Below are 26237 nucleotides of genomic sequence, written 5' to 3'. Positions count from 1 at the left end.
AATTCGGGAGTCTCTTGTACTGACCTTAAACCGTGGTCTTTTATTGTGAAAAGGCTGAGATTCTCGTCACAGTGGGTGGTAAGTTGGGGTCCAACCAGAGTTCAGTCCAAAGTATAACTGCTCATTGGTAATCAATTTCAACAAAACAGTAATAGATTTGAAAAAGATTAACACCAGTCAGCACCTGACCTTAATCTGTAGTTGCTGTTTTCAAACATTTATGTAACTAGATGCAGCTGGTGCAAAACTGCTTCAGTATGATCTTAACCTCTAAGGATCACAGACTGAGCCTGCTTACATTTCTCTGCTCAAACTAATAAAATCTAGTGCTTTATAAGACCACATCATGACTCTTCCGCCGCCCTGCTTGACAATTGCTGTTAACTTACTTTGACATTTCTCGAAACACATTGTGTATTATTGCCAAACATCTTTACCTTAGTCTCAATTTTATAAATAAATAACATTAGTACCAAAGTGTTAGAGCTTGTTTAGATCAAATATATATTTATATATTTTTTACTGCTATGACCTGTAGCAGGGCCTGCACAGTGGCGCAGTTGGTAGCACTGTTGCCTTGCAGCAAGAAGGTCCTGGGTTCGATTCCCGGCCGGGGTCTTTCTGCATGGAGTTTGCATGTTCTCCCTGTGCATGCGTGGGTTCTCTCCGGGTACTCCGGCTTCCTCCCACAGTCCAAAAACATGACTGTCAGGTCAATTGGTTTCTCTAAATTCTCCCTAGGTGTGAGTGTGTGTGTGCATGGTTGTTTGTCCTGTATGTCTCTGTGTTGCCCTGCGACAGACTGGCGACCTGTCCAGGGTGTACCCCGCCTCTCGCGTCAACTAGCCGCCTTGTCAGGATTATGGGCAGGAATTTATCTTATCGTTTATTGTGATAAATTTCTCATAAGAATCTTATTTATTGTTGCCACGATAAATTCCAATCACTGATGTTTAAAACGCCCCAAAACTTTCCTTATTGTGGGGATCGATAGTTTTACTATTTTCTGCACTGCTTGTTCCATAAAAGCATCAATAAATACAAGAAGTTATTGTGTGCGGTTTAGTGATACAAATCACACTTCTTAATGAGACCAGTTCTAAAGCAATGCATTACTAATGAGAATGGTAATCAAGAGCAGTATTTGTTTACACAAAATAATGTGATAAACCCTAAGTCCATGAGATGTCTAAAGCTGATAGGCTGGCGACCATTTTTAATGTTTTAAACTAGTAGAAAATGTTTCCCATTGCAGGAGTGTGTGACCCTTAAATAGTTTATGAGGCATTGTATCATTTCTCACTAACCACACACACACACACACACACATTTAGTTTAGTACATGGAACTTTTTTAATAAACATGTCTACAAGTGCGGTCCAATAATCTCCATTTATTAAAACCAGAAATGTTTAGAAAACAATAGCAGTACAGTAAGGTGCAAAGTAAATTATACTTCTTTCATTTCAAAATAGTGGTCGGCGTCGTGTCTGATGCTACAGAGTGACGTAAAAACTCCCTCCCGGTCGAGGATGTTCCAGTCAGAGAGAATACCGACAACACAACAAACAGGGCGACACAAGAACGGATTGGACCAAAAGACAAACCCGATTAAGACCTTCTGTTTCAAGTTTGGCTTTCTTTTTTCCCCATGGCATTTCTCAAAAGATTTTTAGTTTTTATACGGGCGATTAGAAATAAATACAATTTACAGAGTGCTGTAGAAACTGAAATTTCCTCTTAAATAGATCCCCATGCTGCCCGCACAGGAAACCTTAAAGCAAAAATGCGTCGGTAAGCAAAAGCAAATGTGAGAACATAAACTGCATGTTGATGGGCGAAGCCGCCGCTGCTGGTGCCCAAAACTGACATCACAGCCATGAGGCCAACCGAAGCGGCTCGGTTTGGATCAATACAACCAAAAACACCAAACTGGTCTGGAAACATAACCAGTCAGCTAATGTTTCATTCCTATTTGGAGCTAAACATTTTCTATGCCAGTCAAGGAGGCGAACAAAGAGACCTGCGTAATAAACTGAATGAGAAGGAAAGAGCGGACGAGTTCCTCCGGCTTTTGTCGACTGCAATCACCGAACCTCCTGGAGTGATCCTAGCGTAGCTCTTGGGTGGGGCTTCTTGAGCTACAAACTGCTTAGAGACGAATGCTAAAGAGGATAAATGAGAATAAATTGGCCCACAGAAATACTCAAAGGCAAACCGTTTAGTGTAGGAACAAGGGATGTTTCAAACCTCCACAGTTTTCTGTATTTTCTCCATCAGGATGTGCTTTCATAATGACATTTCTGTTTTGACAGAGCAGTTCACGCAGTATATACATTAGATATATATATATATATATATATATATAAACACCTTCAAATAACTTCTGCTTAAGGCTACCTGATGGAAAGGGAGAAACGTTATCAGAAAAAGAAAGAAAAAAAAAAAGCATGAATTCTGTGCCAGTGTTGCCAATATGTAGCTTAGCTGACACATACTAAAAATGATGAATAATAAATTTACCGAGTATGTAAAGAAAGATCACAAGAAAACTAAAAGACAAATCAAAAGGTCAGTTATGCATGGGTTTTATAGATTCGCCACTGGGTGGCCAGTATGCTACGTTAAGGCCAGAGCAACATCAAAGCCAAACTGCACTGTAAAAGGAAGAACACACGACATAACCGATTTTTCTTAAATTAGTCACAGTAAAGTGGTTGGATGACTGCGGAGCACCTAAGTTATTCGGACACGGGCAGCACTGACCCGCAGGCCTGCTGTTGGCGGCGCGTCCCAAAACGTCCCAGGAACTGGAGACACGGGGAGCGGGAGGGGGTGCGGGGGCGTCAGAGTCAAACACTGCACTGGGATCTGTCCAGGAGGGAGGACGCCCAGGAACGGGGGAGCGGGGGAGGAGACGAGTCTTCTCACAGTTTGTGTCGCCTGCTGCGACCGCAGCCTGCGCTTACGAGCTCTCCAGAGCGTCTAATACTTTCATGATCTGCTGCTTGATGACTTTTGTGGCGTCGCCTGCGTTTGGTATCAAATATCTGGGAGAGGAAGAATGAAAATATTTGATTGGCTTCACGAAAACACTCAAAAAAAACCAAATTATTTTATTGATAGGAGTGATTAAAAGTTGACCAAATATGCTTTCTCAATTTTGAATATAGGGCTGGGCGATACATTTTTTTTATCAAATTTTCTGTTTTTGAAAGTTAAATTTTTTTTTTTTCACTCCTGTTTTCTTAGTTCAGAGTGATGTCAGCACGCCCAGGGCTGCCATCTTGTTTGACAAGCGTGTTTTAAAGCTTCTATTTATTTGGACTTTGCATTCAGGTCAACTCACATACAAGATGATTGAAATAAAAAACTGTTTTTCAAAATATACGAGGCATAGTTTTTGAACATTAAGAAATAAAAATATCTGAAAACTGGGCCTTAAATCTGTATTCAGTCCAATTTACTCTGACATCCCTAAATAATATTTATAGGGCTGAAACTAGCAATTATTATAGTAACTGATTAATCTATCATTTATTCTGAGGATTAATCGGATAAAAAACAAATTGGCACAATTTCCTGAGTTCTTTTATTTAAATCTAAGATTTTTAAGAGTGTGTTGTTCTTTCAGCAATTTGTCTCTATGCTCCAGTTAATGATTAATCAATTACTAAATTAGTTGACGATTATTTCAATAATCGATTCATTACAATTAAGCAATTTAGACCTACAAAAAAACATCTCAAGCTTTCAACATTTCAAAACTGAATGAACTGCAGAGATTGATTGCTGAGGCGACAGAACCTTGCGCATCACTGACAACCTCAGTTGAGCAATTTACACGAGGAAAGCCACTGTTAAAAGGCAGACATTAGAACTTTGTTTTTGTTGTGTTCATAATGCAACTTGTATCTTGACGTCTCTGTAATGCAACTTGTATCTTGATGTCTCTGTAAGCTGTCAAAATTTAAAACCGTATATTTTTTTAAAGAATTTTTTTTCTTTTTATATTTAAAAGGCGTGTTTATTCACACATGATCACCTCTCAACTGCAGATATTTCCACTCCAGCTGAATTGTTGGTCCCGAATTTGAAGGTGATGAGTTCTGGGTGCTTCTTTTTGGATGTGATCTTCACCACGGAGCTCAGCGCCTGTCTGGACTGGATGTAAGCAAATCCTTTCCTGGAGGCAATCTCCCTGAGGCAGTACATGTGGGTCGCCGTGATCAATAAGTGACTGGAAGACACACAAAAACACACAGTCAGAGTTCAAGAGGCACGTTTTCTCATATCCTTGTTTTTTTAAAATATATATTCTGATGTGTTCAATGTCATCATATGAGCCAAAAAAAAGACTAAATCACCTGGGAAACATGTGACCGGTTTCTTTAACTTCATTACAGGGAATGTGGTGTTTAACGTCGGGCTTGTTGATCCACGTCTGAATGTTCACAATCTCCTTTCGGTCGTCGTCTGACATCGAGGAGCTGTCGATCTCATCTGGGAGAACAACACATGCTGCTCATTTCATCTCCTAAACAGACGTTTCGGCTAGAGTTGCACCGATCCACTTTTTCCACTTACGATATCGATATCTGAGGTTCAGTACCGGCCGATACCGATTTGATACAGAAAAACAGCTGAATTCACTTAAAATGTTTTTTAAAACGCAGATATAAATGTACTGAAGTACACATTTATTTGATAGCTCTGCGGCATTAGAGCACATTTAAACACATAAATAGCTTCACAAGGTTGGTTAAACATATAAAAACAACTTTCATTTGCTCAGTCAGTGCAACTAGGAGAATAGCACCCAATGTAAATAAATAATAAACTGACAAAACAATAGATTCACTATGTTGGTCAAACAGATAAAAAAAACAAACTGCAACAAACCTCAAATAGTTCAACAAGTGCAATTAGGAATGCTAAATATAATGTAAACTAAAGAATAAAGCAAGACGTGTCACCGATATCCAATCTAGAATTCTTTTCAATATAGGGACCGATACAGATATCGGATCCAGCCTTTACCTGTGTCGTACTCCTCTTCGTCGCCAATGCTAAAGACCGGCTTCACGCCCCGGTACGGTTTCCCAACTCGGTCGCTGCTGCTCACGTGTCTGTTTGCAGAAGGAAACAAAGCGGTGCATGTTGTGATATTACCCAATAATAATAATGATTAAAAAAAAAAAAAAAAAAGATATCAAACGGTTGTTAAAGAGACGCTTTCAGAAGCAGAAGGCGTCCAGTTTGCACACAAAAAGCGATGACATGGAGACTCTCAGACTGCTGAGAAAAAAGGTTATATGCTGGTGAATATAAAAAGAAGTTAAGCAAGAGCCTTGCAGCTTGGTTCTACTTTACAGATTGACATGATATTCAGGGCTACCGACCAACGAATCACAGCGTCGCGTTTGTCTCCAACATTCTGCGCAGCCCTGACTATCATGCAAGAAGACACTGAAATGGAAAGACGGACTGTCAGGCGCATCGCAACATGGACTAATTTAACTAATTTTATTCAAAGAACAGATGTACTCGATGTATTTCAAGCATTTATTTCTGAAAAATAATCGCTCACAGGTCATGGAAAGTTTAAATTCAGTTTCCTCAAAATTTGAAAGTCACACAAGACCAATAAAAAAAAGGAGCTTTGATAGAGGAATGAGGAAGACTGCTGACTTGACAGATGTTCAGCAGACAGTCACAGACTTCCTCCATAAGCAGGGTAAGCCACAAAGCGTTCCTCAATACTGATGAGGAAGTACTAGTTCCACTGACAGATTACTTCATTTATAACATGGGAAAAAAGTCTTGTTATAAGTTAAATAATCTGCCAGTGGAAATATTACAATATTAATGAATCAATGGCTTAAAACAAGCCTGTATCTCAATGAAAAGTTACTAGTTTTGTCTTATTTCAAGTGTACTGATATATGCCACGCCACACTGATGAGGCAATTCATGCAAAAGGAGCCCCAACCAAGTACTGAGTGTATATTCTGCGCAGCACATGGGGACAACAGAAATAAATGCTTGAACTACATCGCTTTCTGAACGGAACTACTGAGATAAACCGTAAGCATATTGAGATGCGCCTGCAAACAGTCGAAGCTGACCCTGAAATGCCTTAAGATTCAGCAAGGATGACTGAAGACTTTGTTAAAGGCTGCAGCTTCTGTAAATGTCGTTAGTGAAAGCATGAAAAACAGACCTTAAATAAACATGTTAAACAGAGCCTGCCCTGGCTGCATGGGGAATGTGTCGTTATGAGTGAGTGAGCAGAGTAAGGCAGAGATGTTGGTTGCTAAGGCATGCTTTAATGCGTCTCGGGGGGGACAGGTGCACCTCTATAGCCAGTGGGCATGCTGGTGACAGACAGCTGGATGTTTGGAGCTCTTACCGATCTGGAATCACCTTCTCTGGCCAAGGCAGATTGAAAGATATTCTAGTGTAGAATAAGGCACAGGGACTTTAACAAAACTGGTACATTAAACAGCAGCTTTCATCAAACAATTATGCGTTCAGTCGCGATTGAAGATGTACTGCACCCCAACAACGAGAGGTGTTAAGAGTGAGTTAAGAGTTAATGGAGAAGAGGCGTTTAGAGAAAGGAACCGGGCTCCTACCTGTCTACAGGCGTAGACGTGTTCTCAATGAAGCTGATCATCTTCTCCTTTACGTTAACAGACTTGGACTTGAGAGCAAAAGTCATTTTATTGACCAGAGACTTCACGCCTTTGCCGTCTCCAGGGCTGCTCAAAGACTCTCCCTGTGTTGTTGGAAAAATTAAATTATAACATTAAAAAACAAAAAAAAAAACCAAAACAAACAAGAAGCAACTGACAATCATGAAAAAAAGAACAATAGAAATCTTAAACAAAAAAATAAATAAATTATAGGTCAGTGAATTGAGAAAGTATTCATATGACTTACACTCTCTCTCACTTTGTCAAGCCACAGTCTAATTTATTGGGATTTTATGTGACAGAAGGAACCAAAAGTGGTTTATCATTCATAAACTGAAGGAAAAAGTCTTTATGTTGTCTTCCAAAAAATATATATATATACACCATATATATATATACATTTTAAAATCAGAAAAGTGTGCAATGCATTTTATTTTTAAAGGGACTGCATTCAAGTCCCTAAAAATTAAAAGCATCACCTACATGTTTTAGCATAATAGGAGATACTTTCTTTCAACACTTCCTTTCTTCATACTTCTCTTCCATTTTATTTAGGGGCATTAAATAAAAAAATAAAGTCAAACACAAAGAGTTTACATAAAAAAACAACAACTTAAAAACCATTTATTCTTTTCCTCCCACTTCAATATGCTTTGCACATTACAATAAAATCCCATTAAAAGACGCAGAGGTTTGTGCAAATTGTGAGAATACTTTTGCAAGGCACCGTAAAGTCGTTTGTGAGAAACTGTTTCCTTCCTTCTCCTCCACCTACATCCACAGAGCTGAGGCTGCTGTGAGATCCAGATGTGCTGACTATCCAGTTCATGTATGAAGAGTCGAGGCCTTCAACGTTCATGTCCACCAGGTGCTTCTGCAGGGCTGAAACGGCACAAAATGTTAGCTTTATGCAGCGAAGCTTTCACTGCAGCATATGTAGGAAACACTACTGAAAGCACAGCATTTTTTGCAGCCTGTGTGCCACTGTAAAAATACTTAAAACATTTTTTTTAAATATTTTGGAAACTGTGTGTGAATGACTTTAACCTACTTACCCATAAAGCCTCCCTTAGCAATGCTCACATATTCTTTGTTTTTCTATAATATGGAAACAAAAAAATGCTTAAAATGCAGAACTGAGGTTGCAAATCAGGAAGACAATGAAACATGTTCCTGTTTCCTGTGAACTAGAGTTTAGACCAGGTATAAAAAAACAAAGTAAAATAAAAATCCAGCCAAAGCCCAAAGCGACATATTATTTTAATTAAGATTTTTCTCATTTTGATTTTATACCACCATTTAAGTAAACAGTGTAACTTCTCCTGTTTAAACCTTTAGTTTAAAGTGGCAGTATTATGTGTTTTCCAGCCACATAGTATCATTTTACAGCACAATCAAATAACTATGTTCATTTCAGTTGTTATTTAAAAAATGCTTTATATATCAAATGTAACTGAAACAAAATGGACTTTGTAACTTAACACCTTGTAATTGGGCCTCTGTCTCTTTAAGAATCTTCTGCTCTTTCTGAAACTCCGCCTTCATGAAATCATCACAACATGGCCCCTCTATTAATCCTTTAACAACATTTTGACCAGCGTTTCACTGAGCAGTAACTCCATAATGAGGTCAGCAGATACGCAGTTCCACCAGGTGTTTGCTAATTGCTGCTGGCTAGTCTGAAGGAGCTGAGTGGGAGGAGTCGTGAGGGAAGGCCACTCTGTGAGGCGGAAGGTCGGCACTATATAAGAGTAGAGGCGCACGCATGCAGTTCGCTGTGCTTGTTATAGTCTGATTAACGTCTGCCCCTAATTTCCTCCGCAGGTTAAACTATCTACTCCTCTATTAACATCATAATATGTGGAGTAACACAACTTTATATTGTGCATTCTCCTTTGGTTTTCTCTGTGCTGTACGTTTTGCAGGTTTATTAAATGTGCCACGGAAGCCTGACCCGACCCAGACGGTAAGCAGATAATTGTGGCCCAGTAGGGCTCGGGCCATAAATCTAAACTCTACTGTGAACAGAATAAAATCGGTATGCGCTTTTTAACACTGGGCCATGCTCTTCACCTGTAGGAAATGGGCCAGCACCATGTTCATGTACATGTCCTCCTCCTCTCTCCCGCTGCCCATGAAGCACAGGTGCTCTCCGCTGGCGATGGAGCCTGACTCTAAAGACTGCTTCTGAGCCTCCAACAGGGACTTCACAGACAGAGCGAACTCGGACGGGTTCTGGAGCATCTGCAGGAAGAAAAGTTCAAATGTTTCAGAAAGAAAGAACAAAAGTTCAACACCGTTAGCGTCTCTCACCAGGTCAGAGTCCAGATGGAAGGCCGTGGACAGGTGTCCAGCGTTGTACTGCTCTGCAGGTCGACAGTCCACCACAAAGAAGCGCACCCCGTCCTAAAACACCAAAAGCATCTTTATCGGTCTGTTTACCAAACTAACTGCTTGCTCTGCAAAGGCTGGGAATTTTCTGGCTAAAATTAAGCCTGTTGCAATAAGCAATTCATCAATTAATTGACTGATAAATTCAAATGAGCTTGATCATCTCCAGTCTGATGAAAAATATTTTTTGAAGAGCAAGTGTATTTACAAGAGACATAGTAATCCATTATTTATTTTTTTGGTTTTGTGTGTTTTTACTTTTAGTTTTCCTTTGATTGTTGTGTTTTATTTGTGTTCTTTACTAAATTAAAGTTTATTGGTCTTTGAGAAGGTTAACTTGCATTATTAATTTTATAATTACCTATATATTACTTGAAAATGGTCTCAAAACATTATCATCATTTATCGCAATAATTACTGGGACAATTTATCGTCCAGTAAAATTAGCTATTATGACAGGCCTAGCTGAAATCGTGTGCGCGTGTGTGTGTGGGGGTGTGTGTGTGGGTGTGTCACTGACCTGTTGAAGCTGGTTGGCCTGCAGGATCTCTGGGACAGACACGGGGAGACACAGAGCCTGACTCAGATCAGTATCTTCCTCTTTAAGAGCCACCAGGCTGCTACCAAACAGATTCTGATTCATCTAACATGATGACAAAGATGGTAAAAACATAAGTTGCTTTAACAAGATAACAAACACACAAAAAATGCTTCACTAATCTGCACACAAAGCCTTACCTTTCTAAGTGACAGCGGGGTTTTGCTCTGGTAATGCTGGGCCAATGAAAACAAATCTTCAATGTCTTCTGCTTCCAGCAGAGAAGGAGACATCTCCAACATTTCTGGAACAGAGAAATTCTCTTTTGAGTGTACTTCACAAAAATTAAAAAAAAAAAAACAGGCTGAATAGTGAACAAATGTAAACATGCACTGCAAAAACAAGTGCAAATATCTTGGTACATTTGAAATAAGACAAACCCAATTTACAGATAACTTTTGAGCAACAAATTGGGATTTTCTTTAAGTCTATAATTCCTTGATAGTGATTTTATTTCAACTGGGAGATTATTTCATTTATAACATGGGAGAAAAATATCTTGCTATAAGTTAAATAATCTACCTGTGGAACCAGTACTTTAAAAAAAAAAAAATTAACAAATTAGTGCCTTAAAACAAATTCCTCTATCTTGCTAAAAAGTTACTTGTAAGTTAGTTTTGTCCTATTCTGATACAGTGTATCCGGCACTGGAAACTAGACCAGGAATATTAGAATTTGTGCTTTTGCAGTGCATGTCAGGTAAAACAAACTGACTGATGATGTCCTCTTTGCTCTCTGCTTCTTCTGCAAGGATGGTTTCTCTGAGGGTGAATAAACATAATCAGAACAAAAACAACCGGTGTTGATGATCCTACGGCTCCCGCTAATGGATACGCACTTGGCATTGACGAGGATGATTAGCATGAGGAAGAAGATGAGGAAAGGATCTGCCTGCTGGAGGTACGAATCCCACAGAGCCTGAGTAACTTCGGGCCTGCAGTGACTAGAAAACAAACTCCCCAGCTAGAAAAAGAAAAACACACTTCACTCAACGCTACGGAGAGAAAAGCATCAACTCGACCCGACTGTCAGAAAGTCCTGACTTACCCAGCTGATGGCGTAGGAGTCGGGTGTGATCTTTTTGGTGTCTAGGAAGGAGCACAGCTCCGGCTCATGGTACTGCAGCAACAGTCTGTAAAGGTGGAAGGGTCGTCCTTTCGGGACGCACTCCCTGAAACGAAAGCGCCCGGTTGATATTAAAGCCCGCCGGCGAGTGAGGGTGTGGAGATGGGATGATGGCGAGGAAGCTCTACCTGGGGATGTATTTGTTCACGATGGCGTAGAAACAGTTGTAGAGGTCGCTGCGGGGCAACTTCAGCCCCAGCAGCGGCTTGAGCAGGTGAGGCAAGCTGAGCTCGGGGGTGAAGGTGATGTTGCGAGACTTGCAGTAGAATGTGATGACCGACTCCACGTCGGACACCATCTCGCCCCTCTCCTCCTCTGAAACTCCCAGCTGGTCTAAACGTGGCAGGGAAGGAGGGCGGTCACTCATAAGCCTGATTAATATCTTCACAGACAAGTTGTCTTAGGCGTTACAGTCGAAAACAACGCCCCAGGAGAACGAGCTCTGTCTAGTTTTACTTTTATCCGTTTTTAGAAGAGTTTCTATTCTGAGCCTCACCAGATTCAGCGGGTGTCAGGATGTGAGACTTCATGAAAGAAATTTAATTCTATGAACTCAGAATAAAACAGCAGCCAGAAGACTCCTCAGCTCGTGCTTTAAAGTAATAATCCCGTGTTCAGCAGATAATGACACATTGTTCAAGAACAGCCTTCAGACATCTTGCATTAAACAAAAATTTTTTGTGACGCATCGTTCCGATATCATCATCTGTATCGGTGAGGATATTGAATAAAAAAAAATCTAGACTGGATATCGGTAACAATGTGACCAATCCATGAGGGCAGATCTATTCAGTCTAATTCTATGTTGGGTGCTCTGATCAACATCATGCTTTCCAATCTATTTAACTTTATATTTAGAATTCCTACTTGCACTTTCTGAACCATTTGAAAGAAAGTTTGTTGCAGTTTTTGTGTGTTTGAAGGTAGTGAATCTATTTCTGTGAGTTTATTTATGATTTATTTTACATTGCTGTTCTACTCCTAGCTGCACTGACGTGACAAATTAAAGTTTTGTTGTTTTTACATGTTTGACCAAGCTTGTCAAACTATTGGTGCATTTAAGTGTGCTGTACTGGGGCAGAGTTATGAAATACATTTGTAATTCACTACATTTATGTCCGTGTTTAAAAAAAAGAGACAATTTAAGTCAGTTCAGTTGCTTTTCAGTAACAGATCAGTATCGGCCGATACGCACATCTGTACCAGTATCGGAAGTGAAAAAAATAGATCAGTGCGTCCTTGAAACATTTGATTTGTTTTTATATTCCATTTAAAAGTCTAAATAACAATATTTTCACATTTTAGACTTGTTTTTTCTGCATTTGTCATATTAATCTGAAAATGATTAGAACCCAGAATGTTGTAAATGTTTATCTGCTCTGAAGTTGCTTGTTGTCTTCCTAATGTTTGCTTTTTTTTACTTATAGATGACACCTACAAGTAAGGATTATTGCGATGTTCATGTGAATTGACTCACCAATCAGCTGCTGACTGCGGTTGTGAATGAGCGTCTGTTCTGGTAAATCAAGCACACCGTCCCACGGGGACAGGCTGTCTCCTTTTCCGGAGACGTTCAGGGCAATCTGTTGACATTTAAACAGATTAAATGTGAAGAGATCAGCCTATGAGCTAAATGTAGCGTGAAGCAAAGACAGAAACAAATTTAATATAAATTCTTGATATTCTATCTTATATTCTTAAAAAAAAAACTTTTGGAACTTCCTCCAAAAATTGTTCTGATTTTCTCAGTTGTTGGTGCTTGTCTGCAAAATTATAACCAGCACTCCATTTACAGACAATTGTGATATTTATATCAAACGCTACTGGACCTCTGTGGATAATCCTACAGATATCTCAAACAAGTCCTCCAGAACCATATTGATTAAATGGTCATTGGTGAAACAAAAGGGAAATAGAAAAGCAAGCAGTTATGAAAGGGTTCCAAGCCAGCGCCACTGAGACCCCGCCTCTCGCGGTACGTAAATGAAGGCCAACAGTCACCTCTCTGCTTTACTATAAAGATTATAGGGACCGGACTATTCAATGTAATAAATAATGTCCATGTTTTAGAATGCCTTTTAGCTTTAATAAAAAGTTTAAGGTTTATTTAACATGGTCAAGTTCTTTTGTTCTTTGACTTGTTAAATATTAAACTAAACTTTCACAGAGGTTAGACTGAAACTACTCGTCTTTCAGTAATTACTTGCATACCTAATACAATAATAAGTATGTTAGGAATGCTGTTTCAAAAATAACAGACTGGAGGTGTGTCAGAAAGGGGCGTATAAGTGACGTCAATTGAACATGAACTGATTATCTGTGGCCTAGTAAGGGGCAATATGGATTTAAAATGTTGATCGCAGTACTTCAGAACTCCTTGTTGTCTATTTTGCAATGATTGCAGGATTTTACATCACTGAGCAGTGAAAAGGCATAAACAGATTCTAAGGCCTTTCTCACATTTGGTTTTGTGTGCCCTTGTAAATGTGAAAAATCTGTATAAATCACAAAAACATTTGGCGATGTAATGATTTAGGTGTATGGACACAGCGGTAAGAGTCAGACTCGTATTTACTCTAACCTCCCTTTGCTCTTAATACTGTATTATTTTAAGGCAATACTTTGAAGTGCAGCACATGAGGCATCTTATACATAAAAGACAGGCTCTTTACCTTCCACATTTTGGCTTTGTGTTCAACTGAATGCTCTTGGATCTGCATGATGCCCCTCTCCATCTCACTGTCTGACCCACCAGAGTCCAGAGCCTCAGCTAAATCCTGGTCCCTGAGGGGAAATGTCACACAGTTAAAATAAAAACAAAAAAATAACAACAATAAGATGGATCATATAAAACCCTTGTGGAGTTCTTCTATAGCTAAAAACAAACTTAAGATATTCTTACAGAATCCAGTCCTAAACAATTGTACATTGCTAACATCACGTGTGGGAAATGTCAAAGCTTTTCCTCTTTATAACCACAGTAAACTGTTATTCTTCTAAATGCCAACTACTGTTTTTTTAATTTCTGAGCTGAATATGAATCAAATGCTGATAGACAGTTTTAGTAATTGATCAATACAATAACAAGACTATTTACACCAGTGGAAGACAGTTGTTAGGAAACCTTCAGTAGCGGTCTATATAGGCTAATTTACAGTAAAATACAGTAAACGAAATTGTTCTGATGGCAAAAGTACTTTATGAATCAACCACTACTTCATAACATGGATAAAAAAAATATTTACATGAATTCTGGTGATAATATTACACAAAATGTCATCACACCACGTAGTTTAAATATTACAAATGAGAATAAAGCTAGTGAGGTTGGAAATGTTGGATTTAAGGAAATGGGGCTAGTTACTAGCATGCTGGCTAACAAGTACATATACTGAACCTTATCTGGTTCAGTGACCTAAAATGATTCTAACATGAACCGCAGACAGTTTTTTTTTTAAAGAAACACTTCACTTTTTGTGCTCCATTTTTCAATCTATGATGTTCTGCTAAGAAACTTGGCTAATTGTTGTATTAGCAGGCTAGCTGCCGCCACCGAACTGGATTTAGATTTACCACCTACTGTTAGATGAGCGGCGACACAAAATACATTTTCATTATTTCACAGCGGGAACTAAACAAATGAAACCCTCACCGCTTCCTGACGACCGACCAATATTCTCCAAACATCTAAAGCCAACAACTCGACTCACCAGCTGCCCTGCGCTTCCTCCACGGTATCCGCCATTGTTCTGTTGACAGAGACACGTCACGTGTCGTCACCACGGCGAAGACGTCACGCACAGCTGTCGCTAATGAGCAGCTGAGATTACCCGGAGAGCTCAACGAGTTCAACGGGAACTCGTGTAAAAACCGGATACTCTCATTATGAACAACTCCATAACTACAGAAACAACTTTTTATTTTTTATCCCTGTTGTTTTTAGACACCTCTTTTTTTTTAGTTTGCTAGAACGGGACAAGCGCAGCAGTACTGAATGACTTGAGGGTTGTTCAAGATAAGGCCCGGGGGCCATTTGTGGCCGTCGGATTGATTTCCTGAGGCTCTGACTGCAATTCAGAACCAGCAAATAAAGGAACCCCTGAAATTCAAAGGTAATAAAGCAAATCAAAGGTAATGTAAGATGCCCCCACCCTACCACCGCTCCCCATACCCACCATCACCGACACAGATGGAAACTTTCTTTTTTTTTTTTGTTGGCACAAATTGTTTTTACTGACATTGAAATGTTAAAATGGAAAATATGAGGAACAACATGCATATTCGTCCTTTAATCATGCCATTTGCTATTTTACTTAAAGTTAAATAGGACCACCAATAAATACCAACTAAAAAAATATTTTGGTTTTTGTGGCAAAATATTTTGGACACCACTGACTTAAAGACATGTAAACTTCCACAACACGAGAAATATGTTATATTTATACAACCGAGGATAAATCTTCAGTTTCTAACTGTAAAAAAAACAACTTTTGCTGTTTAGAAAGTAACACAAGCACCTGAGAAGTTAGACCAAGTAATTACTAAGCAAATATCAGATTGTGTATTAGTTTTTAAAATTTGTCTGCTTAGGTTAACTCTGCGGTCAGCTGCTTCCTCACATGAGAGAACTGGTTGCAGTGTACTGAGTGCCAGCGAACACAAATAGAACTATTTTTATTTGCTGTGTAAAAGAAACTTCCAGGTTTCTTGACTTCTGTTTAAGAAGTCAAGAAACTAGATAGTTCATGATGTTTACTTTAAATCAGCAGGTATGCTAGTCTGACCACTTTTAGATTTTAATAATGAGAAAATAATCTGGATTTGGGCAACAAGGCAGTGCATGGCCTAAAATATTACCAAGACAATATAGGGCTAGGTGAGCAATATTAAAAAATAAACACTGCACTAACATTACACCAGAACTCAATTTGCATCTTAATTCCAGTACTAGATTAGAACAAAAGAAAAAAAAAATCTTAATATGTCCCAAAACAAACTTTGAATTATGCTAGAAAAGTTTCAGAGAATTACAAAAACAACAGAGGTCAGTTTAAACGAAGAAACCTTTTAGAGGTAAAATTCATTCCAAGAATTATGACTTTATTAGAACTCATTCCACTTTGGTCACCATGAACATTGATGAAGTTTTTCTATCAAACAGCCATAACTTTACATAAAAAAAAAGAGAAAATTACAGTTAAATCCTGTTTTTGACATTGAGGAGTCACCACACACACAGCAGCAGTGGTTCTGATTCTTTAATATAATCAATGTGCTAAAACTCTGCCATACTGCTTTGAGAGGCGTTCAGAAGTGGATGGGGGTCGCAGTTGGCTCGGTAAAAACTGAGAACTCTTTGTGCATGTCAGATTCAACAATTGACTACTTTAATAAAAAATAAGTCATGCTGGGAAGCCATTTGATGAGAGGCAGTCTCTTAGATCCAGAGGCCGTCTGGGCTCCATGTGGGCAGCCTGAATGTTACCCATACGGTCAGCGTGAAAATACTTTTAGAACATGAGAGGGGAGGAAAGGTAGCAGAGCAATGTCTTACGAACTTGGACAAAGTGTTGGACTCAATCAGGAACGGAAAAATAACCATAATAAAAAAGATTAATCTCTGTTCAGTTGAGCTAGAAAAAAGAAAAACATATTCCAGATGATATCTCCAGAGACTAGAGGCAATTAAAAAAAACAACAAAAAAACACACACACACACACAGATGGCTAAGTTTGTCTGATCAGAGGGGTTTTGCCCAAACCACATAGATTTTAAGATTCTATTTTATAGTGTTCAAGACAGCTTGAGCATTGCATTTATATTTATAAAGTGAGCATGCTGCACAAAGTTTATATATTAAAAAATAATAAACAGGCAAACCTATTAAAAAAATGACAAAATAGACTTCTTTTAGGCCCAGTATCCATGGGATTGATTCCAGCATTGCAAATTCAAACATTTCACGACTGACTATAATTATCTCGCATTCAGAACTGAAGGTCTATGTTACAAAATGGAAGCAGCTGAGAAAAACCCTTCAGATCAGGATGAATTGCCAAGTGAACAGTCCTTTAGAACCTCATAGAACTCACAGTATTTTCTGTAGACGTAAATGTCACAAAAGCCATAAAGTCATTAATTGGTTCAACAAAACGGCACATTTCTGTGTATTATTTAGAACAGCTGTACATGGACATTCGTGTGCGTTTTTTTCCCCCCTCTACGCCAACTAATGAAAATATTTCACTATTACGTTGGGCCGAGTTAGGTGTCGGCAACGGACTGCGATGGTCAAACCACGTTCCCGACACCGAGACTAGCGGAGACAGAAATAGAAATCCTCTTTTCCTATCCAGACAAACCCTTTTAAATGTGAAAAAACCCCCCCCAAAAAAACGCACAATCGCACTCAGGTTTCCTTCGTTTCATTATAATATCCAGTATTTTTCTCTCTCTCCATCTTCCCACATATTAGGTTTTATTTGAAACGGTAACACAGTTGGGTTCTGCAGCAAAGACTTGACGACGAATTGGCGGAGACGTTACAGCGTGGGGGGTTTGAGGCCATACTTCCGAGCCACTTCAGTCTGAGCGTACGCCGCGTCGCATAACGAGTACAAATGGGACATCTCCATCTCTGACTTGGCCAGGTTGATGGCTTTGTTGAACATCTCTATTGCCTTGTCCAGGTTGCCCCTGAAAAGATAAAAGCTCCAGTTACTGCAAACGTTTATAGTACAAATCTCCGATTATTTTTTGTTTTGTTTTATACTTACCTTTGAACTTCAATGGTTCCCATAGTTTCATAGGCAAAGTCGCATTTGTTGTCGATCTCAATTGCCTTGCTAATGAGCTCCAGACCCAAGTCGAGGTCTTGTTTCCACTGGAGCTGTAGCAAACTGAGCATGCATTTAACAATTACTAAAAGAATCTCAAAAATCTATTACGAACATAAAATAATGAAAACATGCCCACCCTTTGTGAACATATGTAGTAGCATTGTCTGGTTCCAGTTCGATACACTTGTCGTACATTTGATCAGCTTTTCCAAACTGCTGCTGGTCAGTTAAAGCCTGAAAAGAACAAAGTCATTAAGTCTGTCACAATTCAGGCTTCCTCTGAGTGTAGTATAAGCCTGGCGGGCCACCAGGATTTACTTGTGCCCCCACCAGGCTGAGCATCGATTATTTATCTAAGTCTTTTTAAAATATTTGCATTTTTAAGACTTTTTAGTTGGTGTTCAGGTGTTAATCTTCAATCTTTCAATATTGAAAGAAATATCAAGTGATATTTTCAAATTTCCTGTCAACTTTAAGCATCTTTTAACTCAAAAAGACGGCGGGCCGCTGAATGAATGACTGCCCCAGCACCCAACCACCAGGCGTAGCAAGTTTTCTAGGGGAAACCTTACAATTAGTCAATTAATCTCATGATAAATTAAAATGAGCTTGATAATTTCCATTCTGATGACTTATAGTTTTGAAAGGAAATTTCTTTTACACAGACATTATAATCTATTTTATGGGTTTGGTTGTGTGTGTTTTTCTTTATTATTTATTGTGTTTGGTTGTTGTGTTTTATTTTGGATATTTAAAATATCGTTCACTTTCACTGTAAATTGCTCAAAAACATCTATTGGTCTTTGACAAACCAATAACCAAACCTGCATTATTATGCCATTATCAATATTATAGTTTATCGCAATAATTACTGGGACATTTTGTCGTCCAGAAAGATTTATTATCCTGACAAGTCTAGACATGGTCAGGTTGCAGGAAAACATTTTTAACCAGAGCTTTTTTTTTAAAGTAGAATTTAATTTGATCAGTTTTGCTAGATTATGATTGCTAGACTACTTTTCTTACGTTAGCTCCCAAAAGAATAAAACAATCCTACCTGAGCATAAAGAGCGTAGCCCTCAGCACATTTTGGAAACCTTCGGATCACATCCTCAAAGCCATCCATGGCCGTCTGTACCTGCGATGGGTTGTTTCCAGTATAAGCCTGTCTGTACTGAGGATTACAAGAGAAGAATTCACAAATAGCATTAAAATACAGTAGATATAAAAAAGAAAAATCCAAAATCTTTGTTTAAGTAATTAAAAATGGTATCAGGCAAAAGATGCTCCCCGAGTTCATTTTCGGCGATTACTCACAAGGGCGAAGCACTTTTGTGCCTGAGCCAGAGCAGAATCGGGCCTGAGGCGGATGCACTCGTCAAAGTCTCCCACTGCTTCGTCCACCTGGTCCAGCAGGATCTTCAGCTGAGAGGAAAGACGCGGGTCTTGTTAGCAAAATGTCGAAGAAACTCCAAAATCACATCTTCATATTTCATGATAACAGTACATCAAACACCTTTTGTAGATTGAAGGCAAAGCAGTAGAAAGTGAAGCTGATTTGATTTAGTTTTGCAGAGCTTATATCATGCACTTCCTGTTATTTCCACAACATTAAACAAAGAAACTGACCTATTTGAATTCACAGTAGTCATACCCACTTAAACATTTTCCCATTAGAACCAAAAGTCAATATGTTTTAGTGTCATTTTATGTAACCAACCATCACAAAGTTAAAGAATATAAAGGATTCAAAACACTTCCAGCCTCCTTTATTATGATACCCTAAAAAAAAAAAAGTCAGCTCAACCGGTTGCCTGCAGAAGTCGCCTTATTTAATTAAATATTTTTTTATTTTTTATATATTTCCTAACTGATTTCTAAAGGCAAATGGTTCTATAAACCTCACAATTGTGCTCACGTTGCATTGGTCTACCAAAATCCAAATTAGGTTTTTTCAGGTTTGGAGTTGTGACAAAAATTAAAAGGAGGTTCAGGGGGTATAAAGACAGTTTATACTGTTACTGGTACCGTTTATTGTTGCATATATCCAACCTCATAGTTTTAAAGTATTAATTCAAAGGGAAAGTAATTAATACACTTTTTGAGAACTGTACTCTAAATTGGCTACATGTCATAAAAAGAAAGAAAAATAAATTAATATATTCGGAGTTCTATTAAGAGTAATGTTATCAAACTCTAATCAGTGACGTGATCTTATGCTTTTCTCAACAGACCACCCTTTCAGCTAAAAATGTGGCATACAGTTTACTTAATAAACTAAACAGTAAATTGGGAGGAAAAAAAAAAGATGACAGCTTGACTCCTTCCTACCTGACCCCGGTGGTGATACACATCTGGGTTGTGGGAGTCGATATCGGCGGCCATGTTGAAATCTTGCGTAGACTGCAGAGGCTGCTGCTGCTGCATGTACATGCTTCCACGCTTTATCAAAGCGTTCGCTCGTAGCTGCAGGAGTGATGAAAGGCAGGTTCCAACATTTAGCTTCTCCAACATGCACTCTGAGTATTTATTGCTGTTTAGCATTTCTGACTGAAACACCAACAGTGTGTACCTTCACATTAGCCTCCTGCATGTTGATGACCTGGTCCAAGTCAGGCTGGGCGGCCGTAGCGTTTCCGATCAGAAGGTAGAAGGTGGCCCTCAGCAGCAGGGCCTCTGCCGTGTAGCGGCCCCCTGACTCGATCTCCTTGGTGCATTCACTGATGATTTTGTCGTAGTTCTCCTCGTCCATGTACTGTTTCGCCTTCAAGTAGCCAGAGCTGTAAAACAATGGATGACAAACAAAATCTAAATAAAGCTGCAGTATAACTAACATATAGCAATCCAATCAACTCATTTGCATTCTGGACTTTTCACAGTGGCTCTTAAAAACTTTATAGAACCAACTAATGCTTTTAGAAGGTAGATATAACAAAAAAGTACAGCTTTTAATTTTATCAGAGAATAATTTCAGTGAATTTTCACAACAAAATGACACTAAAAGAACCAAAAGTATTATTTACATTTTATTTATTTTTTGTCAATCAATTATTTCTTTAGAACATTTCAGCATGCTGTTTTGTAACAACATCCTCCGAGGTTAGTAAAAAACAAACGAAACCCCCCCAGAGATTTTATGAATGAAACTGATATGTACTGAATATTCTGACCTCCCAGTGATTTCGGCCGCTTCCCCCTCCTTATCCTTATCTTCATCTTTCTTCTCACCCTTCTGCTGCGGCTGGGAGATGATGTCATCAGTGAACGAGCTAAAATAGGACTTGATGAACTGAGGGGAAGGCATCATCGGCTCACGATTCTGCAGAGAGAAAAATAAAATACAACAACATACCCGAGTCAACCAGTTTGTTTTTGTTTCTGCAGATTCAGCCTCAAGTTTTTAAAGACAGATCTCACTCTCTTACAACGAGAAAATACCACTTTGGCTGACATCATTTTTCTTTGGGCTTCTAGTTATTTGTCAGCAACCAAAACTGAAAGTAGTTCCTTGAACTCAAAATGTAACAACTTGTTTTTCTGAGCATATGCTGTTTGACTGCAAGCAATTCAGGCAGAGAAAGTTACATAACACATAGAGTCTCAATACAGGAATAGGCTCATAATAAGTCTCTCTCTCAACATAGTAATATAAAACAAAAAAACAGCCTGGTGAAATTTTGAAAAGTTGGCAGCTAGAAGGTTACAGAGGGCGCAGTTCAGCAGGGTTCGTAAACTTTTCCTACATTATAATTTAAACATTTTTCAAACTTTTCCAGCACCAAACTTCTGAGATAGAATCAATACAAATCAAATAAAGAAGACAGTTTCAATTCACTATCAAAAGATATCATTTATTACAGATATTAATAATATCTTGTGGTAGTATTCTACTAGGTAAACTAAAATATGTTTTTAAAAATTGTTTGGAAGCATCTCACACACACACACACCTTACTGGTTCGAGAACAAAACACTAACTTAACAAAAAATTCATACATTTTCATAATGTTTTATGTATTAAATGGGGAATCAGGAATGATAAATATTCATTACACTGAAACAATCTAAACAAATCATGTTAAGGCTGATGACCTTGCTGCACTAATTAAATGTTAAAACAAAACACACAAAGAAAGTTACAAATAAAATCTCTAAAAATGTTCTTACGTTGTTTTCTGGTATTTAAATAGAAATAATTTAGGTTGTTCTAACTTATGTAAAACAAAGTTCAGTTTGATTTTGCTTCAGACCATGAGAATGTTTTTTTTAATTTTTTTAATTAGGCGTATAAAATAATCTGGTTTCAACTGTAAATAACATTTTTCAAATTTGGGCTTTTAAATCAAGCATTAGATTGTACTTTAATACAAAACTGTGCAGTTTTGTATTAAAGCACTTTCCAAACCTTGAAAACACCTCATTTAAATTCAAGCACCTCCAAGAACCTCAGTTGCAGACCCCTGCAGCACACCAACACAGAGTTTAGACGTCTATTATTTTAAAATGTTGTGACTGGGACATACCTTCAATAAATACATTTTAATAAACACAACTTTCATACATGACTCAAACTAAACCAATACCTTGTATTTTTCTTTGGCCTTCTCTTTTCCCAGCTGTTTGAGCACTTTGTCGGCGAGCAACATGCTCTGCTGGTTCTGGAAGGCCTCAAGAATACACACGGCTGTGACGTCTGGGCACAAAGAGGGAAAGAGTCGGCAAGAGTCAAACATTTACAGAAAACTGTTGAAGGACATCTAATCTAAGAAACAACAACAAGCTTACCTTCTAGGCACTCCTTCTTGTTGTCCAGTTTCTCGAGAGCTTTGGCCCTCCTGAACAGAGCCTTGATGTAGCGCGGGTTCAATTCCACAGCCTGGGAGCAATCCTGGACCACTTCTGTCCACTTCAGCTGAAACGACAGGGTAACCTCGTTTAACGCATCCAAACTCCAGTAAGCAGAATCAAACGTGCTGGAGAGGGTCATGAACCTAACAGATTACGACCCCTATGGTCTGTAGAAGACCATTTTCCACCATGTTGTTTTGGGTTTAAACAAAATGGCCGCGATCAAGGTGCCAACCTGCTGTTCGTAAGCCGCTGCTCTGTTCTGGTAAAACGTTGACAAATCCGACTTCTGCTCTTTGGGGCAGAGAGAAATGGCCTCTGTGTAGCATTGGATCGCCTTGTCGAACTTGCCAGCCTTAAAGTACTTGTTGCCCTTATTCTTCGCAGCTTGGGCTCGGTCCAGAGGGCTCTAAATGAAAAGATGGGCAAAGTAAACGCGAGTTAAACGAGGGAAGGAAAAACAAAACAAAACCATGGAGTCTGATTTGAAGAGTAAGTGATGCATGAATTTGTGTTACATGTTGAACATTTTCCCCCTCCAGCAATTTAAAACAAAATACTTTGACACATAAAGGATGATATTTATTTATTAATGAGAGTCATCTCTGGTGAAAACAAGTAAATATTTAATAGTAATGTGTCATTTTCCAAGCATTAGAGAGAGCTACACTCAGAAAGGCTAAGATGGGCTTCGAACTTTATTCTGTAGCAATGTGGTTATTTTTACAAAAGTGATTAAAAAATTATTTGAAAAAGAAGCATCAGATGCTTTTTGGTCAAAAATCTATCACTGCACACAGTCAGTCTCACAAAAACGTCTAGTATAATAAAATCCAGCCATTACCAAACCAGCCACTTCATAAAAGTGATTCAATTTAGTAGTGAAACAGTGCAGCCAAAAGGCCCACAAGGTATTGTATTATCTCACATCCTAAAACCTAAACGAAGCTTTTGTTGATGTTCTCATGGGAACAAACAAAGTTTGTAGTTCAAGCTGAAAAAGCATCAATCCAAACTTCACTCTGCCAGTTCTTGAGTTTGTCAGCATTAACTAGACCCTTGATAATACATGGCGACTGATGCTGAACTATTTCTCAGTTATAAAGAGTAGGGATGCAAATTATCGATAAATGATTTAATCTAAAGTTGATTGATCCTATCGATTAACTAACACTCAATTGATAAGTGGCCATTTTCTCAAACACCTTAGTTTCCCCTTGTATGAAAAGGGTCGACCGTCTTGCCATCGCACAAAGGCTACATTTTTAATACGCTGGATTTAAATATGATAAAACTTAAAGACCTTGTTGAGTGTTTTTCAAAAGAAATTCACATAAAAGTGCTTTTTCCATCCTCCACTCGACTCGTTTCTCTTCCCCATTCTGGTATGACACCGCCATCTTTGTTTCTGTATCAACTGGCTCCGCTTAAGAATGACCATCAGCGCCCTCGCCTGGATGGCGGCCAAACTACAACCACAAAAGAAGGTCAAAGAGGCGCCATCAGAATTAAATTGCAACTAATTTTAATCTAATAACCGCAAATCGACAATTGTACGTCGATTAATTTTTTGCATCCCTAATAATGCATAAGGTGTATAAGTGCATCACACATTAAAATACCAAAGAAACCCATATTCACTTGCTCCACTAATAAAAACTCCAGGTTTGTTTATTTCTCATCAAGTATGACATATCAAACGCTTCGCTGCAGCCACAAGCAGAAGGCGGTGAAAGCAAAGAGTTGATATTTTAACCAAGGAGCACCAAGAGTTAAACTTTGATGTAGTCTGGACTTTAGTTACTCCTTAAGGAAAGCCTTCTGAAGACATTTTCTCTTGTTGTCCTCCATAAATAAAAGGACAGTAGTTCTCAGCCTATTTAACTTGCTAAAAGCATGTCAAATTTATTGGACTACAGCTATATTATCCAGCACTCTCCTTTTAGTACAGGAAAGCCAACATGGTGAATCAGTTCACATGAATAATGTTGGCAGTCTGGGTCTGTCAAGATTTTATTCTGTCCATAGTGTGAAAACAACAAATGAGTTAACCTGTTTCAAACCTCTCTAATGAGAGCCTCTTTCCTGGTTTTGTCCCTCTCAGTGAATTTCGGTTAAACGTTTAACTAGTCCTCTACAGACAATGGAGGGACCTTTCATCCCGAAGCTGAACTTGTCGTTTTCAGTTGAACACAGTCTAGACTGTGAATGTATACATTCCACCTAGAAGTGCCTCCAAAAGTGGAGACAATCATCTCAAAATTTTTTAACAAATATGAAAAGGTGGCCTCTACTGCAGTTTTTCAAACGGAAATATTGGTGTTTATAAAAACGGGCAGTGTAATTCAAAGGTCTCTTAAAGTAGCAGGAATTTAAAGTCAATTGGTTAATTCTTTGAGGTTTTTCCCCTTTCCTTTATCTTTATTTCTACTCTAAAAATGTCCAAGTCTGTGTTTACTTGTCGTTTCCATGTAAGCATGAGCTACAGTCTGTTCTGTGGAATAAAAAGTTAAAGTAATGAAACTGTTTGAATGATGTGCGCATTGTGTGGTTGGACTGCAGACTATTTTATACTCAAAAGTCAAGCAAAGCAGTAGACATCATGTGAAGGATGCACAGAGAGGCCATATGTGAGCAACACAATGAAACATGTTACCAACAATCATGCTGCAAAAACAGTTTGAATTTCAACAAAACCGACTATTAATTGTGATAAACAGGGCGAATCTGCACACAATGTGGATAGAAAATGTATATTTCCTCACACCCCTTTACAACAGGTGGGATCACACACACGCCTGCTGGGACAGGTGTCCCTCTACATTAAAACGTTGTCTGGGTTTCACTGTAGCTTTACTGAATGAATAAAATGAGAACCGTCCAGCTAGCTCACTGCGTCCTGTAGGACATGATGGGCTCCGCTTATAACTCCATAAATGTAAAGCTACTGTTTACCTGAAAGCAATTCCCGCCCACCTTGACTTTCTGACCCCGGTGTTAGCCAGCTAGCATGGAAACTCGTGCAACATTCAACAGCGAAGATTAAACATGGGATATATTTTTGTTACTTTACATTAGGTTGGTTTAATATATAGGAGGCAATAAAGAACATTTAATCACTAATGGAGGCTTTAGATGTAACTGGTTTAATACGTCAGTCACAGTAGTTAACCTAGCTCCACAGATAAGGTTAGCTTGGCAGACAGCTAGTTAGCGCAGGTTAATCCACCGCACCGAGCCACTGGCTGTCCGCCTTGCCTTCCCGCAGTCACTGACAGCGGCGCTGCCGTGAGGTGTCCTTGACCGGACTTGAACACAATGACGACTGGCTGAGGCAGCAGCAATATGAACTGTGTCAAAGTGAGGAGAGTTGGGATAACCCGCAGAGACCAGAAGACTCCTCTCTGGGCTACAGTACCATGTTCTCCTCCTCTCGGTTGGTTCGAGTCGCGCCGTCTTGGCCCTGAACGGGGCTGGCGCTGCCTTCTGGAGTCTTCCGCTCCCCGGTCCCTTTCGGCTGCTTCGCCTTGTTACGGTTCCACAGGTACACCGCTCCGACGCCGAGCACAATGGGAGTCCCGACTAACAGTGCCAGCTGCCAGCGGGGTAGCCCGCTCCCGGACTGGGGCTCGACTGGCTTTGAAGCAGCCATAATCCACTCCGTACTTAGCAATGTTAGCCGCCGCTACCACCAGCACACAGCGTGAGGAAACCGAGGAGGGCTTCTCTTTGGCTGA

At 39.1% G+C, this 26237-nt stretch overlaps 2 protein-coding genes across 3 annotated transcripts; both read right to left on the bottom strand.

Annotated features, from left to right (window-relative positions):
* Positions 1-1334: 1334 nt before the first annotated feature.
* Positions 1335-14672, bottom strand: tbc1d23 (TBC1 domain family, member 23). 2 transcript variants are annotated; one of them, XM_028028235.1, is made up of 19 exons: positions 14523-14672; positions 13485-13596; positions 12290-12395; positions 10941-11145; positions 10735-10858; positions 10526-10650; positions 10402-10448; positions 9828-9931; positions 9610-9732; positions 9012-9104; positions 8772-8942; positions 7754-7796; positions 7474-7580; positions 6639-6781; positions 6413-6457; positions 5041-5129; positions 4368-4503; positions 4046-4240; positions 1335-3050 (listed from the first exon to the last, which is right to left on the bottom strand). In XM_028028235.1, exons 1-19 carry the CDS (start codon positions 14555-14557, stop codon positions 2966-2968), a joined length of 2088 nt encoding a protein of 695 aa, XP_027884036.1. In that variant the 5' UTR covers positions 14558-14672; the 3' UTR covers positions 1335-2965. The 2 variants fall into 2 exon arrangements, with proteins under 2 accessions (XP_027884036.1, XP_027884037.1); XM_028028236.1 differs by lacking the exon at positions 6413-6457.
* Positions 14673-15891: 1219 nt separating this feature from the next.
* Positions 15892-26232, bottom strand: tomm70a (translocase of outer mitochondrial membrane 70 homolog A (S. cerevisiae)). The gene is made up of 12 exons (XM_028027990.1): positions 25919-26232; positions 22736-22909; positions 22438-22564; positions 22236-22345; positions 20823-20971; positions 20225-20432; positions 19984-20118; positions 18970-19077; positions 18710-18826; positions 17789-17886; positions 17590-17712; positions 15892-17509 (listed from the first exon to the last, which is right to left on the bottom strand). Exons 1-12 carry the CDS (start codon positions 26150-26152, stop codon positions 17356-17358), a joined length of 1737 nt encoding a protein of 578 aa, XP_027883791.1. The 5' UTR covers positions 26153-26232; the 3' UTR covers positions 15892-17355.
* Positions 26233-26237: the final 5 nt, after the last annotated feature.

This window comes from Xiphophorus couchianus, chromosome 9 (genome assembly GCF_001444195.1).
Source record: "Xiphophorus couchianus chromosome 9, X_couchianus-1.0, whole genome shotgun sequence".
NCBI classification, from domain to species: Eukaryota; Metazoa; Chordata; class Actinopteri; order Cyprinodontiformes; family Poeciliidae; genus Xiphophorus; species Xiphophorus couchianus.
The sequence above is the reverse complement of the archived record's forward strand: the minus strand, read 5'-3'. Positions and strand labels throughout refer to the sequence as shown.